This window comes from Equus caballus, chromosome 16, assembly GCF_041296265.1.
Source record: "Equus caballus isolate H_3958 breed thoroughbred chromosome 16, TB-T2T, whole genome shotgun sequence".
NCBI classification, from domain to species: Eukaryota; Metazoa; Chordata; class Mammalia; order Perissodactyla; family Equidae; genus Equus; species Equus caballus.
In genome coordinates, this window is record NC_091699.1 from 41,895,569 (window position 1) to 41,915,007 (window position 19,439).

A 19,439-nucleotide genomic window follows, 5' to 3' on the forward strand; every position below is an offset into this window, starting at 1 on the left:
GCGGGAAAAAGAAGGTTGCCAATTTCCAATCCTCATATTAAGGTTCCAGATTAGGAGGCAGGTTGTCAAAATCTTAGTTGAGATAAGTTGGTAGAAAGAACTTTTATAAAATGGTGGATGAAGATTCATGCGACATCTCAAAATTTATTCAACCAACATGTGCCATGTTAAGTGTGGAGATTCTACCACGAAGACAGAAACATTGCCTGCTCTTGTACAGCTTACAGTTTAGTGAGGGAGGCAAACACATAAAAGGGAGTACAGTGTGCAAGAGGGACATGGTAGGGCACCTCATCTGGCCTAGAAAGGTTTCTAGGTGAAGGAAAAAGCATGTGAAAGAGCTTGAAAGCCAGAAAAGGCAAGGTCTATTGTGGGGAGTAAAAGTAACTCAGCACAGTTTGAGCATAAAGCAAAAGGAAGATCCCATTGATCTTGCTCATAATAGGTCCTCTGTTCATAGGGGCTTAACCTAGGAAGAGATATTGGGGAAGTGGACCTGGGCTGATGAGCTGATTGGAGTTATATGCAAAGATTATAGAACTAACTTGCCCCAAGCTTTGCAACAGAGGGTTACTGTAGTGTTGTGTGACCCAGGAAATTCATGCCCTGTCTGAGCAGTTTGTGGGTTCGGGAAGAGAGGAGTGGGCAACAGTTGGGTTGCTAAGGCCTTTGTTGCAGGAGGATCTGACAGACTGTCTTTCTCTCTTCCTCCCTTCCTTTTTTTTTTTTTTTTTTAATCTATTAGAATGTCACTTTGTTTACAGTGATATTTTGTATCTCTACAGCAGGTTATTTGTACAGTGCTGACCAGTGAGTTTTCTCCCCGGAGCCGTACTATGTGGAAAGCCAAACATCAAAATCAGTTCGTTTTTGGAGAGCTTGGATTGGAAGAGACACTAATATGAACTGATATGTTCAATAACATCAAGCTCATATCACCTTTTTAACAAAATCCCGATTTTATACACACACATATACATGAAAATCTTTATATGTTATATATATTTTTTTGGAATTTCCTTTTACACATACCTGATTTTGCATAAATACATAAATGTTATACATACTGGCGTGTTTCTACTGCAGTTTCATTAGCCCTGCCCTTTTTAATTTGGCTCCCTTTTCTCCTTTACTCTTCCCTTCTACCCACACTCCAGGATGACTCACCTTCATGACCGAGAATGCATTCTTTCACTTTTTTCCCTCATGTTCATATAATCCTATACAAACACATACATATATATACATTTATAGGAACTGGTGAGACTTTTTACAAATTATGAAATTATTAAAAGTAATTCTTTCTTTACTCAACAATATATCTCATAGAAATCCCTGTAATTCATATAATCCTAATTTATTCTTTTTAATAGCTGCATATTGGGAAATTTTTAAATTATGCTTCCACTGTTTTTTGTACTATACAAACTGATACAAAAAAAAAATCCTTTCATAGATCCTCACAAACTATATTTATCATTCCAAGTGTCTAACTTTATATCTTTACTATAAATGTATTCAAAAGCACTGTATAGCATTGTTTGCGTGAATTCATGCTTTATGTAAATAGTATTATATCACACACATCCTTCTGCAATTTTCTTAAGATACTGTTTGAGCTTTATCCTTATTGATACATGCAAATTTAGTTGAGACATTTTTATATCTGTAAAGTATTTTTGCTATTTTTATTCTATTTTAATTAGAATTTTTATTTTAGTTTTTCTTTTCATTCTATTTACCTAGAATTCTTATTGGGAATAACTCCTGAACTTGATCAAACGTCTTTGCAATATCTATTGGTTATACAGTTAAATGTTTTTCAGTTTTAGTTTATTGATAGAGTTCTCCAATATTGAATGATCTTTGCACTCCTAGAATAAATTCTACTCTGTTATTTTAGCTTCATTTCTGAATTTAATTTACTAACATCTTAGAATTTCTCATCTATTGTCACAGTAAAACTAGTTACAGTTTTCTTTTTTGTATTCTATCTTTATCAGAATTTGGCATTAATGATAGGCTGCTGACTTCTTTAAAGGATTCTGAGAGCTTTCCACCTTTATATATGTTTGGATTATTTAAATAACATTGGATTTATCTGTTTTCTAAAATAAGATCAAATCAGCTATGAATGCTTCTGTTTCTGGTCAATCTTTAATAACTTTTTAGTCTCTTTTAAGGAAATCGATTTACTCAAGTTTTCCATATCTTGTGATAACTTTGCTAGGAAAACATCAATTTACTATAGTTTTTTTTTTCTCTCTCTCTGTCAGAGGTTAGCATGTAATACAGTCTCTTAGAATTCCTTTAGTATGTCCTGTATCTGTGTTTACATCTCCTTTCTCATGCCTTACCTTGCATATTTTCTCTAGTATTTTTTTTAACCTAATGAAGAAATCAAGGCTCATGAATTACCTATTTTATTGTTTGCTTATAAAGAACCAGCATTTGAGTTTGTTTATCCCTTCTAGAGTTTTTTATTTCATTAATTTCTGCCTTTTATTTCTTCTTTCCAGCTTCTTTTTTTTTTTCCTTGAGGAAGATTAGCCCTCAGCTAACATCTGCCACCAATCCTCCTCTTTTTGCTGAGGTAAACTGGCCCTGAGCTAACATTCATGCCCATCTTCCTTTACTTTATATGTGGGATGCCTGCCACAGCATGGCTTGACAAGCAGTGTGTAGGTCCACACCCAGAATCCAAACCAGCAAACCACAAGCTGCCAAAGCAGAACGTGTGAACTTAACAGTAGTACTGTGCCACCAGGCCAGCCCCAGCCCAGCTTCCTTTTCTTGTTACTCTTTTTCTAATTTCTTCTAAGTGCCAAGTTCCTTCATTGTTTGCCTTTCTTCTTCAATACAGAAGAAGTTTAAGATTATAAATTTTTATCTGAGTAAAGTATTTAATGTATTTTGGTGTAAAAGTCTCCTTTCCTTTCTACACTGTTTGAAATTCCCCTTTTGATTTCCTCTTTGATCGAGGGGTTATCCAGCAGTGTTGCATAATTTCAGTAGGATTTTTCAAGTTATATAAAGCTTATCACAGTACTGTTTAGCATAGGAGAAAGTCTATACTTCTTTTTCTGGCATATGCTTAAACAGGTAGTATTCAAATGTGACACAGCTGTGTCCCAAGAGGCCATGCATAAAATAAGTCAACGTTTTTAAGTGAATAAATACCAAAAGAAACAAAATTTTAAATGAAGAAATTTTTCTTTACTTAATTTCCTTAAAGTTGGCATAAAAGATAGTTAAATTTTCAAAAAAGCCTGCAAGAATCTAATGTTGCTAAAATAATACTCTACTAATAATAACCCTCCATCTCAGGGTTGTCCTCTTAGCTTTCTACAGCATTTTCTAAACAGCGTCTCTCACAACTAGAAGAGTAGGAAAGAGTTTAGAAAGAGCTGCATTCTCTAACAGTCACCCTCTTGGAGCTCTGCATATATGTTAGCATATCAAAGACTCCGAGAAGTCCTGCTTATCTTTGGTTAACTAAGCATTTCCTAAATGTTATTTGATTATCTCATTCTTTTATTAATTAATACCTATTAATTCTCTTTGGGAAATGCAAGCCAAGAAGATAGACATTCCTTGGAGAGAAAGACAGTGTAATCAAATTCTCTGTCTTCTCTGGGGGTTACTCACAGCTGGGGCTCAGAAAATGTCTGCTGAATGGCTTGGTACCAGAGGAGGTGTGATGTGGCAACAGCAGATGTTAGCGGGTCCACTGCAGCTGTTCTCAGTATGGTCACATATAAGTTGAGTTCTCTTAATAAGGAGTACTCAATATTTTGCATCAAAACACAAACTTTCTTTTCTATTTTACAATTGTAAATGGAAACTCCTAAGACTTTGGCCCTACCCAAATTCAAACATCAAAATCTAACTCCCTGAGGAGGCCAACAAAAACTCAGTTAAAATAATATTGCAGTTGCAACACCAGTCAAAGTATATAAACAAATATACACATGCACACACACACCAGAATTATCACCACCACGGCTCCCCACCTCATCCCCATGTCTACTATGCAAAATGTCAGAGACTGATGACTTAGAATATCACCAGATCAGAGTATGTTCAAAGAAGCAAAAGGACAAACATGACAATTGGTTTGATTGTCCATATTAAACTAACCTAGTGGAACTGCATACTTATGATTCACTCATATAATTTCATGGTCACAAAGTGGTCAGTGAACTAGGTAGAGCCACCAAGCTTCAGAATTGCAAAAATAAGGACAATTTACATTGATTTAGCAAGAGAACTTCTAGTTTCAAAAATTGAGACATGAAACTTTATATTTGTGATAGGTACAACTAGCTCCCCGTAGAACTCTGATTTTGTTTGGGGCAACAATGCATACACAACTGGAAGGGATAAACCATAACTGATCTTTGCCAGTCATGGATCTCCTGATCCCCTTTGCCAGGTAAGCAACTTTTCAGGCTCCTTTGTAGTTACAAGTAGCTATGCCCGTGACCTAACCATGTGGGCAGGGAGACAAAGGAAGAAATCTGCTGGGAGGATTCTACAGATTATTCTTTCCAACATAAAGAGAGCCACACAGGAAAACATTTGTCCTCACCTCGTCCATTTTGCCTAGGCCAGTGGTGTGAGGAAAATAATGCCTGGGGCTAAATTCATCACCCTTTGACCATGAGGCAACAAGCAAAAGCACAAGAAACTGACACGTTAAGGACAGTAGACTAGGAAGACAGTAAGACTCTGGATTCCTGACGACACCATTGAGTCAAGTGAACAAAGTCTGGATCTATCTACCTCCAGACTTCTTGTTAACAAATATCCTTACGGTTTAAGCGCCTGTTGGTTGGGTATGCTGTCACTGTAGCCAAGTGTTTCCTAACTGACATGGTAGTGCCTATGTTTTCACACTGTGATGAAAAACATAAACTACTTATTAAAATTTCAGAACTTAAGATTTTAGAAAAGCAATAGAGAAAGTAAGAGACTTTTAACTTTTCACTGCATGTAATGCTGTATTTAAATTGCCTTTACAAACACGAAATGTTTTGTAACATTAAATAATAGAATTTTTAAAAAATTTAAAAAGACAAACAATAGGAAAAATCGATCCATACCCGTACCTTTCCGTGTGTTCTCCGTCACATCTACCCCAAACTGGATAATGTCACCGGAAAGAATTTCACATGGTGGACTTTCTTCAGAGCCTCGACTCAATCTCTGGCTATTTATAAAGGTACCATTACTACTTTTAGTGTCTTGGAGATAAAACTGCAAAAACAAAATTTAAAAACAAAAGGCCAAAGATTAATAGTAATAATTCCAAACCTATTTTTTAAAAAAGTTCTTCCAACTTTGCCAACTACTGCAGGTGGATATTTTCCCCTATCAATTCAAACCATTCCTATCAGCTAGGGTTCTCCTTCAATATATATGAAATTAGAACCCTAAAACTGGGTGATTTAAAATTGAGCTAGACAAAATAGTGCGGTTACCTTGGAAAACAGTTTATAAGGCCCTCAAGATGTTAAACGTAAAGTTAGCATATGACCCAGCAATTCCACTCTGAGGTATATGCTCAAGAGAACTGAAAACATGTCCTCCCCAAAACTTGTACACGAATGTTCATAGCAGCATTATTCATAACAGCTAAAAAGCAGAAACAACCCAAATGTCCATCAATTGATGAAATGGGTAAATATCCATATGAAATTATATTATTTGGCAAAAAAAGTAATGAAGTACTGATTCATGCTACAACATGGATGAACCTTTAAAACATTACACTACGTAAAAGCAGTCACAAAATACCATAACATAATTCCATTTATATGAAATATCCAGAATAAGCAAATTCATAGAGACAAAAAGCACATTAGTAGTTGCAAGGGGCTGAGATGCCAGGGAAAGGAGGGTAGGGTAGGTGGAGAAAAGACTGCTAATGGGTACAAGGTATCTTTTTGGGGTAATTAAAATGTTCTAAAATTAGATAGTTGCCATGGTTGCAAAGCTCCATGAATATACTAAAAACCACTGAATTCTACTCTGAAAGGGTGAATTTTATGGTATATGAATTTTATCTCGATAAAGTTATTCAAAAAGAAAAATCCAGCTAGATAAAATTCTAATTCTATCTTTGGTTTTCACTCTGACTTTGTAACTTTGTTCCTAGGATGTCTGGGTTAAATCAAAGGCAATGTTTATTCCACAGGCAAAGACAACTGGTTTTAAGTAACACCTATAATTAATAGCTATCAGTTAGCTAACATACTTGGTATCAGAACAGCATCTTCAGTAAATTCTTTGCAATAAAGCAGACTGGAAGCACTAGAAACCAAAATACTGGAATCAGCTATGAAAGTACTATTTCCTGGCCTCCCAAACTTGCCTTTCATCACTTGGGTAATCTTCCCCCTTTAAAAAGGGAAGAAGTAGCAGGAGGCACAGGAAGCCTATTTATTTATTACTTACCTATCCTAAAAGAAATTAGGAACAACTAGGACCACACACAATAGACTCACTAGGAAGAAAACAACCAATAAAAAAAGATGTACCTTTCTTTTTGCATTTTTCTACACTCTCCAGCCCTGCTTATTCTAGCAACATATTTTCACTGAATTCCTTCCTAAGGAAGAAAGGAAAGAAGAAACTAATATTTATTAAAATACATGTTATGCCACGAGGCCCTCATTTAACCTTAACATTAAAGCTATGATATAGATATTACTTTCATTTATAAACGAGAAAAATGAGGCACAGGCAAGTATCTTTCCAAAGGTCACAGAGCAAGGGAACACAGGAGCAAGGATTCAGATAACAGAATTAAAATGACCATTTTTTCCCATTACTTCATACTGACCTTTATGTTTCATTTATCCTTCACTCCTCCCACAAGCTCTCTTCCAAATGAAAGACAACAAAAGAATAAGCAATTTTCAGAAACTATGAAATGACATTTCTTTTCATTAATTCTTAGGTGACAATTTAAAGGCCACCAGGCTGTCTATAAATGACTTAGCTCTGTTTACAATTCAGAAGAGATCAACTGTTACTTCAGCTGGCAGTTTGTATATTTAATTACAGACCACTAATAAAACTGTGTTGATATTTTATAAGTCCACTTGAAATTTACAGGCCTTAACATTTCATGCCAGGAAGATAAGCACAGGCAATCCACTCAAGTAGAAACACTTACCCACAAATTTTTACTACACTGGAGCCTACTGTTATACTGTATAAAGGAGTTTGCTTTCTGTTTTTTAATAAATATATTCTTGAAAAATGTGGCGGTATCTAGATTGTTTTGGTCATTTTCAGTAATGTATTCTTTGGCAAGCCAAATAAAGGAATTACACTAGATTTACAGACTTCAAGTTCTGATCCATTAGTGTGTTGCTAAGCCAACTTAGTGGGCTGAGACTAGCGTTTTGTTTTAAACATTGAAGAGAACAGAATAGAAATAAGAATATATAAAATGAGGTTTAGTACTATTTAGCAAACTTTGTTTGGAAAACAAAAAGGGGTGTGTGCGTGTGTATCTCAACACCTCATGTTTGTAGTTCTTAATTCTAAAATCACAAATTTTCAAATTAAAAAAATTTTAAATCAATATTAACCCAGATTCCTTTCATTGTGACAGGCCTATATTACTGTCCAAAGCACATTTAGCTTGAACATGTCATTTACACCAGTTGTTCATTCTTCCTCCGTTCTCAACCTGCTAATGGCTTCTAAAAACTTTAGAATAAAATCGAAAAGCCTATAAAGCCCTACATGACCTGGCTCCTGGTTCCCTCTCTAAACTCATTAACTTCCACTATTTTCTTCCCTCATCCCTCTCAGCCAACACTAACCTCCACTCATGTACCTGAGCCTCTGCTCTTGTGTACAGCTAGACTGCATTAGTTTACCTCCCTGCAGAAATATTTTCATTGATGTGATTTATCCTTCTACCCTTGGCTGTTTTGAAAGATTGATATTAAAAATGTTTCTGTACCTCCTATGAAACAATCTGCCATTATTCAGTCTACATTGTACAGAAGCTAATCTATTTACTATCAGTTAGGTTCCTGAAAGTATAAAGAAGTCAACTTGTTTGCAAGGAACTGGGAAGGGACTAGGCTCACAAACCTCTGGACGCATTTCCCATAAGCAGGTATGTTTGTCGGTCCTCTGTCACTTTCAAACTAGAAATATTTTTCTCCTCTCTGCAGACAAATCTTCTTCTATCAGGCAGCTTTTATTTTCCTTAAAAGAGATCAGTTTTGGCCACTCTAAAAAAAAAATCCTGTCAAAGCTTTAACTGTCTTTACTTCCTAGTAGCCTAAGGAATGCCCAAGTAGCTCTAGTGTTTGCACTAGCCACCGGGCAGTCACTTTGATGTTGAGCAAGTGTGTAAGTAGTACTGAATTTATAAAACCCTCTGTAGCTTGTGGCCAAAGTTCAACTTTCACTGATTTCAGGTTTTATCATTAACCCCTTACTTTCCCCGAATGAATGTCAAGCTCCCATAAATCGGGCATTGATGATTATCCTAGAACTGAAAGGTTGTCCCTGTCCCATCAGTCACTTTTCCTCATCTCTTGCTGATTATGATTACCTTCAGTGACACAGGCACTGCACTTTAAAGGTTACATAATTTGCCCTTCGGCCTTCAGAAAGTTCTTGCTTTTCATTCCACAAACAAATACACTTCGTGTCACTTTCAACTTTGCTAAAATCTGTAAATACTTTCGTTTCCACTATAATGATAAAATGCTCCTTTCTAGCCCTTTCTACATTGACAGGTTTTGCAATATGTAAACACCAGTAGACTAACAACATTTGAACTAAAGCTTCAGAATAAAGCACAAACATAGTAGACATGCCATAGGCCAGAAGCCGGAAACTCTAAGTATATAGAGGGGAGTTTTTAAAATGTGAATGCAGAATGGATTATGGATTCCAGTTGGCAGATGCTGAGCACATCATGGATTTTGAATCTACCTGAATCACCACCTAAGATCAAACAGAGTGACTAACGTAGAAAAACCAAAATCCCACAGACAACATTTACAACAAAAGTAGGTAAAAAGGTATCCTTATGAACCTCAAAACACAAGTGAGCGGAAAAAACCATCAACAGCCACCAGACAAGCATGAAATCAGCATCTGTGAAGAAGGATGCATAGGGAAGCAATGGGGCATTTGAGAGACTTGAGGAGAACATCAAAATAGTCACTATGAATTCACTGGACAATATGATGGCCAATTTGAGAAGAAAAGCTGAAAATGGGAAAGGTTTAGCCCAATTCAGTAACAAGTGAGTACAAGCTAAGTTCTGAAGAAGGCTGGAGCAGTCCGAGTTATATAAATTCTCTTTTTTTCTTATTTTTTTTTAAAGATTTTTTTTTTCCTTTTTCTCCCCAAAGCCCCCCAGTACATAGTTGTATATTCTTCGTTGTTGGTCCTTCTAGTCATGGCATGTGGGACGCTGCCTCAGCGTGGTTTGATGAGCAGTGCCATGTCCGCGCCCAGGATTCGAACCAACGAAACACTGGGCCGCCTGCAGCAGAGCGCACGAACTTCACCACTCAGCCACGGGGCCAGCCCCTATATAAATTCTTATAATCAACCTACCTACCAAAACTGCCTTCCAAGATAGGGCTCCACACTGAGAGAAAGTTGTGGAGTATGGAACCAAAATTAAGCAGGGCAGGGACAATAGAGACAAGAAAAGAAAAGGTCCAGATAAAAGTGAAGAAGAGGAAGGAAGTGACCATATTTCTGAACACTTTACAAAAGCAACAGAAGAGGGAGCTCTTTGACATTAGAAAAGTTATCCTGAATCACAACCCCTTCTAAAAGTTCAGGAAACAAATTTCACATAAAAATGAGCAACAGGAAAATATCAAGCTTCCATCCCAAACAGTTATTTTAAGAAAAAAGGGACTAAAGAGCAGAATAACATCTCTTCAGATAACGAAAGACAGACCTTGGGAAGAAATAAAAATCATAACATACTATTTCAAAACAAGCTAAAAGACATGAAGAAAATAATTCAAAAAAAAAAGAAATATAAATCACAATTATAACACTTTAGGAAAGGTGAAAGACCTCAAAAAAGAAAGAGAAATAAAAGGAAAAAAATTTCAGAAATGAAAACTAAATTAGAAGGACACAAGTGACTAAATATAACAAATAATGCATTAAGAGAAATAAAAAGCAAAAAGGAGGAGTTTTGTTTTTTGTTGGGTTTTTTTGCTGAGGAAGATTCACCCTGAGCTAACATCTGTTGCCAACCTTCCTCTTTTTGTATGTGAGCTGCTGCCAGAGCATGGTCACTAACAGAATAGTGGTGTAGGTCTGTGCCCAGGAACCGAACTTGGGCCACTGAACTGGAGCATGCTGAACTTAACCACTAGGCAACAGGGGATGGCCCAGGAAATTTTTAAAAATCAAAAATAAATGAAATAAGTTACATCAGCAAAATAGTGAAGTAGGCAGCACCAAGCTCCCATCACTCTTCAGAAAACTGAAAAACAAGCAGAAACCTTTAGAATCAACTTTGTTAGAACTCTGGAAAACAAAGTTTTACAGCAACCAAGTAAACACTGAATCAAGAAAAAGGCAACTTAAAAATGGTAGGAAATCTTTGTGGCATTACTTACTCTTGTCCCATCCCCTTCCCCAGTACAAGAGAAATCTTGAAGACATCGTCCTGCATTCCCAGTACCTGGTTCCAGAGAGAGCAGAACACATCCAAATTGCAAATAATTGTGCTTATCTCTTGTAACCTGTCTGGGACTACCTGAGGACTGACCCAAGGCTCTCATCTCTGTTTAGCCTAACTGGGACCTCACCCAAGCTGGAAAAGCAGTGGCTGGTTGAAAAAGTGGGATTTAACCCAAGTGGTTCAACATAAGAAAGTCAATCAATGTAAATACCACATTAATAGAAAGAAGGGGGAGGGGGGAACCACACAATAATCTCAATTAATGCAGAAGAGGCATTTGACAAAATCCAACACCCTTTCATGATAAAAACACTCAGAAAGCTACAATTAGAAGGGAACTTCCTCAACATAATAAAGTACATTTATGAAAAACCCACAGCTAACATAATACTCAATAGTGCAAGATCAAAGGCTTTCTTCCTAAGATCAGGAACATGACAAGGAAGACTGTTTTCACCACTGCTATGCAGTACAGCACTGAAAATTCTAGCCGGACACAAGAAAAGGAAATAAAAGGCATCTTATTGGAAAGGAAGACGTAAACTAAGTCTATTCACAGATAACATGATTTTATATATGGAAAATCCCACAGAACCCACAAGAAACCTACTAGAGCTAATAAATGAATTCAGCAAAGTTGGAGCTGGCAAAGATAAACACACAAAAATCAGCTGTGTTTCTACACATGAGCAATGAACAATCTAAAAAGGAAATGAAGAAAGCAATTCCATGTACAACAGCATCTAAATAAAATACCTAGGAATAAATTTAACCAAAGAGGTAAAAGACTTGTATACTGAAAACTACAGAATATTGCTGAAAGAAATTAAAGAAGACTTAAATAAATAGAAAGACATCCTATGTTCATGGATTGGAAAACTTAATATTGTTAAAGTATCAATATTAACCAAAGTGATCTACAGATTTAATGCAATCCCTATCAAAATTCCAACAGCCTTTTTTTGCAGAAATGGAAAGCTGGTCCTCAAATTCATACAGAATTTCAAGGGAGTCTGAATAGGCAAAACAATCTTGAAAAAAAAAACCCAGGAAATTTGGAGGATCCACAATTCCTGAATTCAAAACTTACTACAAAGCTACAGTAATCCAAACAGTGTGGTACAGGCATAAGGACAGACATAAAAGGAACAGAATTAAGAGTCTAGAAATAAACCCATACATCTAGAGCCAAATGAATTTTGACAAAGGCGCCAAGACCTTCCAATAGGAAAAAAACCAGTCTCTTCAACAAATGGTACTGAGACAGCTGGATAACCACACGCAAAAGAATGAAGTTGGACCCTTACCTCATCCCATATACAAAAATTAACACAAAATGCATCAAAGACCTAAATATAAGAGCTAAAACCACAAAATTCTTTTCAGCCATTATGTCTTCCAATATTTTTTTCTGCCCCTTTCTTTCTCTCTTCTCCTTCTAGGATTTCCATAATGTGTGTTGATGCACATGATGGTGTCACATAGGTCCCTTAGGTATTGTTCATTTTTCTTCATCTTTTTTCTTTCTGGTTCTCAGAAAGGGTAATTTCAATTACCCTATCTTCAAGTTTTTTGATTCCTTCTTCTGCCTGCTCAAATCTGCCACTGAACCTTCCAGTGAATTTTTATTTCAGCTATTGTAATTCTTACAATTTCTCTCTCCCTATTGATATTCCCCACTTGTTCACACATTGTTCTCCTGATTTCCTTTAGTTCTTTGTCCATGATTTCCTTCAGCATTCTGAGCATATTTAAAACAGTTAATTTAAAGTCTTTGTCTAATAAGTCCACTGTCTGAGCTTCCTCAGGGATGGTTTCTGTCAATTTCTTTTCTTCCTGGGTGTGGGCCACAAGGTCCTATATCTTTGTTTTGTAATTTTTTGTTGAGAATTGGATATTTTGAATATTGTAATGTGGTAACTCTATAAATCAGGCTCTGTCTTCTCCCTGAGGATTGTTGTTATTTGATGAAGGCTGTCATCGTCTGTTTAGTGACCTTTCCAAACTATTTTTTGCAAAGACTATATTCCTTGTCACGTCATCATTGAAGTCTCTATTCTGTTATCTCCATGGTCAGCTAGTGACCTGACAGAGATTTCCTTAAATGCCGGGCTCCAATAAGAAAAAGAAGGGGAGGGGTTGTCTCTTTAAATCCCCTTGGCAGATGCCAGGGAAGCCACTTTAGCCCATGAGGTTTGAAACAATGGCCAGCCTCTGTGCCGGACCCTTGGCAATCAAAACACACAACCCCAATTTTGGAAGGACAAGTAAGTCCACCAGGAACCATGGGCCACCATCCCACAGCTGACTGCTGCAGGTCTGGGGAACTAAACATGGTAGCCACTATGCAAAACACTGAAATTCTTGTAAATCTACTAGCCTCTTTCTTCATTAAGCACTCGCCTGGAGGCGTAAGTGTTTGATTAGACTCCAGAGTTCCAAAATAATTGCTTCAAATAGTTGAGGCTAGCTTAACAGTTGTCTTGGTGAAGAAACCAATTTTTGGACTTCCATCTCCACCATTTTCCGTGATGTCACTCCCACTAGCCTCGTTTTGACCTACAAATCTTTTCTTGGGCCAAACTAAACAAGTCCTTAATCTATAAGAATAGCCACCATTTATTGGCTACCTGCTATGTGCAGGCACTACTGATCCTCACAACAATCCTACCAAGTAGATATTACCATCTCCATTTTATAGATTAAGAAACTGAGCCTCAGGTATATTAAGTAGATGGCCATGGTCTCATAGCTATTGCAGATTTGGCACTGCTATTCCTTCAAAACCTCTACACTGCCTTCCTCCTCTCCTACTTAGACTTTTAAACGTTTTCCGGTCTTTGAGTCCAAACTTACAAAATCCTACTTTGTTTATGCAGTATTCTTGAAGAAATTAGAATAGGAAGAGCCAGTTCCAACTCTAATTCCACCATTAAGGCAAATCATTCATTCTACAACACTTACTGGGCAACTGTCTGGGCAAGATTGCACATCCATAAAATCAAATGCAGGGCAACTCTACACTGAGAATAAATTAAGAGAGTATGAATTAAGTACCAAAATTCTGAAAGGCTGGTGAAAAATACAGTTAGGAACAGTCAGTTGCTAAGGAGGACTTACAAGTGAGGGTGGTGATTTGAATGAAAGGCAAGGAGAAGAAGGAGGTGAAGGAGGAGGTGAAGGAGGAACAGGTATTGCAGTACATTTATATATAGTTAAGGCCCAGCTCCAGAGGGTAACAAAAACCAAAGAAAGAAAGAAGTGGGGAAATGCATGATAGAGTGAAGCTATAAGAGAGGGCTTTGTGCACTGGACTAAGGAGTTGTGATTTCTTAAGAGATAAGCCACTACTAAAGAATTTGATGAAAATATTATTTTAGGGAGATTATTCTAACAGCTCTGATAATCTAGCAGCTGTATGTAGGATGAATTGCAGTGGGAGTCACTAGAAATAGGGAAATCCATGACTTGTACCTTTTTGCCACCAACGATTTACAGTCATGTACCACAAAATGACGTTTTAGTCAAGAACAAACTGCATATACGACGGTGGTCCATAAGATTTAGTACTGTATAGCCTAGATTAGTACCATCGAGGTTTGTGTATGTACACTCTATGATGTTCACCCAATGACAAAATCACCTAATGACACATCTCTCAGAACATATCCCCATAGTTAAGCAAAGCATGACTGTAGTTATTTCTTAGAGTACACCAAACTCTTTATATGCATGTTACATATGCATTTATCTGCTTATATAATCTTCCTGGCTTCCTGACTAGCAAAGCACCACGTGTTTCAGAGGCTGGAATTTTTAAGCTGTGCCACTGAAAGAGGAAATACAAAGATTTATTCATATGCTATACGAAAACACACAGAAATGTGGTAAAGTGTTCTCGCCAAAATGAAATCTCACATATAAACTCAAATGAACTTATCAACATACCACTCAAAGGTCTTGAAAGTGTTACGAATTTGCCGGGATTTTTTCCATCTCCCAGTGACATTCCAGACACATTTACTGTACAGTAATTTTTTCTTGCAGAGACAGCTCACAAGAAAAAAGGGAAAGAAAAAGTATTTCTCTCTCTCTCTACATCAGAATAGAGATAAGATTATGAAGGACAGAAGTAGAGAAGGTGGGAAGGAGAAATTTTTAAAAATTTAATGAGAACATTATAAAACATACAAAATACAGCTAGAATGATTACATCCTTCTTAAATATGCAATCAAATTGTGACAGTTCTTCACCGAGAATTGAGAACACAGTAAATTAGATTTCTGAAGCTCAGCAAGATACAAAATAAACATATCATCAAAACATTACAGTTCTGAGAAGTAAGGCTATTGAAAGCCTACATCAAACTCTAATTCGGAGGGGCTGGCCCCGTGGCTCAGTGGTTAAGTTTGTGCGTTCTGCCTCAAAGGCCCAGGGTTTCGCTGGTTCAGATCCTGGGCACGGATATGGCACCGCTCGTCAGGCCATGCTGGGGTGGCGTCCCACATGCCACAACTAGAAGGACCAACAACTAAAATATACAACTACGTATTGGGGGGATTTGGGGAGAAAAAGCAGAAGGAAAAAAAGAAAAGATTGGTAACAGTTGTTAGCTCAAGTGCCAATCTTAAAAAAAAACCCTCTAATTTGGAGGAGATTAACCTATTTCCCATATCCCAAAACTGTTGTGGTGACAAGCAAATCCTGATTCTTTTCTCCTCTCATGGAACATTAATCACTGCAAGATGCATTCAACTTTGTCTTTGAGGTTCCTACTCAGGTAACTGGTATTAAAGAACAAATACTGATCCGAAACTGAACCCATTAGACCCCAAGAGGTCTCTAATTACCTCAAAGAACGTCAAAATTTTAATTCCAATATTTAAAATATGTATTTGTAAAAATGCCACGTATTCTAGCACATTAAGGATAAAACAAGGTGATACTGTCATATTTTAAATACACAATGCTCTGACTATAATTTATAGTCATTATTTTCCTCATAAAATGTTAGCTTAGGGGGGCAGCCCCGTGGCCGAGCGGTTAAGTTCGTGTACTCCGCTTCGGCGGCCCAGAGTTTCGCAGGTTCGGATCCTGGGTGCGGATATGGCACTGCTCATCAAGCCATGCTGAGGCAGCGTCCCACATGCCACAACTAGAAGGACCCACAACTAAAAATACACAACTATGTACCAGGGGGCTTTGGGGAGAAAAAGGAAAAATAAAATCTTTAAAAAAATAAAAATAAAAATAAAATAAAATGTTAGCTTAAATCATCCTGAGATCAGCTGAAACAACAACAAAATAATTGCACCACTACTCTTTATCTCTGATAGGCAAAAAACCTCACCCATAGAATAATAGCCTTGTTTGCCGCAAAAGGAAATCATAGTGATCACATTTGTGGGAAATATAGAACAAGGTGACTATTTTTAAAGGATGTAGCCTTGCATACTGTTTAATAATGCACATGATAGGCTCAATCTAGGGACAGTTGATATTGATTTATATAGTCACTAAGAGGTAGGGGAGAGGGAGAAGCTAAAAAAAAAATCACATCGAAGATCAGCAAAATTGGCAAAACACAGGAATCTAGATAGTATTTAGAAAAAAAAAACACCCACACATAAAAACAATTTATTTGGCAAAGAAATTCAATGGAAATGTTGAAAGATGCAAATAGTACATCTGCCTAAAAAAGGAACATTCATAGCTTTTCCAAATGCTTATTAAAGTGGGCAGCCCCCATGGCTGAGTGGTTAAGTTTGCGTGCTCCCCTTCAGCGGCCCAGGGTTTTGCAGGTTCAAATCCTAGGCGCGGACATGGCACCACTCATCACACCATGCTGAGGTGGTATCCCACATGCCACAACTGGAAGGACCCACAACTAAAAATACACAACTATGTACTGGGGTGGTTTGGGGAGAAAAAGCAAAAAAAATCGAAAAAAAAAAATGCTTATTAAAGGTAGTGAAAATAATCATGATGGCCTTTTCCATTCTTTAAGCACAACTACTCAGGTTAGCATATAATTTTAATGTTTAAAACACCTTGGTCTTTACTCATGTCTCTCCATTTTTAGTGATAGTTAATTCAAGAGATTTATCTCCTCAATGCTTTGACAATTCACACATCCATAGGTGAGTTCTTTAAAAATTGTAATAATTCTACTTCGAAAGAGAAAAAGAAACAAAGTCACTAACTGAGGATTATATATAAATAGAAATAATAACAATGCAATTTATGAAACAATTATTTTGACTGAGTTGGGAAATGACTATCAGGACCAAAGAAAATAAACCCCTTACACAGTTAAGTAAAGTGCAAAGAATCCCATTTTTCTGCCGTCACATGATTCAGATGTTCAAACACAGTCTATCCCCAATATCCCTCATGATCTCAGAATGGGTAGATGATGCCCTCAGTTAAGAGTCACTAATTCTTTTCTATTTTGAACTGAAATTTAATAATAGAAAGTATCACATTCAAATTCTACCTCCATTTATGGTTTAAACAGAAGGCCTTAAACATTCTTCCCTAGGAAACTTTTTAAGGGGCTAAGTCAAGTTTTCTTTTAAAAGGGTCATTGATTTTTTTTTTTACTACCATAAAAGGTAACATCACCTATATTCGGAATTCAGCTATACAGAAATTTTAACCACTGAGTAATGCCAAACAAGAATTCATTGTTCAATAGTGTCAAAAGGATACCACATAATATACAAAAATCACAAGTTTTTGAGTGCTTATCATGTGCTTAGATAAACTACTTTCCGTGCATTCTTTCACTTAATCTTTACAGCAATCCTATGAGGTATATGTTTTATTATTCCTAAACTACAGATAAAGAAATTGGGACTAAAAGAGGTTAAGTAAATTGCCAAAGGGCCTCCCAAGCTAGTAATGAGGAGAGATGCGCATTTCAAGCTTTTTTAGCTCAACCACTCTGCTGTGCTACTTATGTTTGACTGGCAATTTCATATCCACAATCTCTAATATTTCTCCCAACCACTCTGTGAAATAGGAATGATTTTGTTCATTTTACAGATCAGCAAATTGAGGCTGACATTTAAGCTCAGTGACCTATCTACAGTCACAATGGAGAAAATAATAAAATAGCAATTCGGCCTTATGATGCCAAGTCATCAGGAAAGATAAACTTTTTTGGGGGGGTTGAGGAAGATTTGCCCTGAGCTAACATCCGTTGCCAATCTTTCTCTTTTTTTTGCTCAGAAAGATTACCCCTAAGCTAATGTCTGTGTCAGTCTTCCTCTATTTTGTATATGGGTCACTGCCACAGCATGGCTGAAAACTGGTGTAGGTCCACGCCTGGCATCTGAACCTACGAACCCAGGCCACCAAAGCTGAGCACACCGAACTCAACCACTTTGCCACAGGGCTGGCCTGCAGGAAAAGTAAACTTTTAAAATTTCTTTCAAAAATGCATTCACTACCTGCTGCCACCTACCTGACACACAATCCTAATAAATTTGAGTTTCCCAGCTTCTGTGTCCACCGCAGATTAAAAGAAAACAAGCATTCGCTTATCCCGGGGACTATGCCAGGCACTTTACACACATTACCTCATCTAAACTTCAGAATACTATGAAGTAAGCAGTATCTCACGTGAACAGATTGAGTCAGGACTTAAACCATATGCCCAACAATTGCACAGAAATTAAGAATGGCAAATAAGGTCTACTAGACTCCTCATGGCTGTGGCAAATTCCTTGAAGATCAGAATCAGTGATGTCCCTAGCCCTTAACAAAATGTCTGCTGAGTAAGCACCAAACAAATATTCTAAATAAATACTTCATGAGTATAATATTTACAACGCAGACTCATTCCATCATTTACCCATCACTTCCTGAGCACCTCTGGACAGGAATTCAGCCATCAGTTACTAAAAACAGAACGCATAATTGACTACCAGAAGCCACTTAGAGCAAATGCAAAAAAGTGGCAATAACAAATACTATCAGTAATAATAAGTAATAGCAAACCAATCCAATATGTTACAAATTCCTATGAATTCTGATTCAGAACAATCTCTCCATTACAGACTGCCTTTCCCTTCCCATTACTTTTCTTCTAACTCAGCCCCATAACCGTTGTCAAGATGATGGCTATGATTCCACACTCTCTCCACCCTTCACACTGATGCTAGAGTTATTTCCTAAAATACAAACCTGATTACATTGCTTCCCTTTATACAAAGGCAGCTTCTGCTGCCTTCAAAATCAAATCTGAGAGCTGCAAAAACTTCAAAAATCTTTAAAAATGAACCCAATCACCCTATCTAACCTGATCTTCCACTCTTCCTAAAAGTACTATCCATTGCACCCTTACTTAACTACTAGCAATTCCCTTCCAAGCCCTAAGCCTCTGTGTGTATGCTTACACTGTTCTTGGACCCGAAAAGCCCTTGCTTCCACCTACCCACACTCTGTACTTGTTAAAAATCTCCTTTTGTTTCTGAAGCCAAGTTTTAACATCTTAACAAATAAGATTTCTCTCTCAGATAACATTTCTCATTAAATAAACACCTAAATCAGTGACTCAAGGCTTTATTCCAAGTTAAGCAGCTAACTCCCAAACCTCTGTGTCCAAATCACACTTTCAACAGCACTATAATCCCATCTTTTCTAATCTATAACATTCATTCCCTGTCAGAAAGTTCCAATAGGTAAAAGTCACAAACGATTTTTTTAAATGTAAAATGAATAAATGAAATA

General features: G+C 37.0%; 1 protein-coding gene across 46 annotated transcripts in view; it reads right to left on the minus strand.

The window, feature by feature from the left end:
- Positions 1 to 19,439, minus strand: part of SLMAP (sarcolemma associated protein) — a 158,680-nt gene that overhangs the window by 83,956 nt on the left and 55,285 nt on the right. For 27 of the 46 annotated variants that reach the window (XM_070237326.1, XM_070237327.1, XM_070237313.1 and 24 more), the window contains one exon: positions 5,112 to 5,259. In XM_070237326.1, the coding sequence (XP_070093427.1) occupies positions 5,112 to 5,259 (148 nt within the window). Of the gene's footprint in view, positions 1 to 5,105; positions 5,260 to 19,439 lie in introns of all 46 variants that reach the window. The other 19 variants (XM_070237298.1, XM_070237300.1, XM_070237302.1 and 16 more) reach the window with 1 other exon arrangement.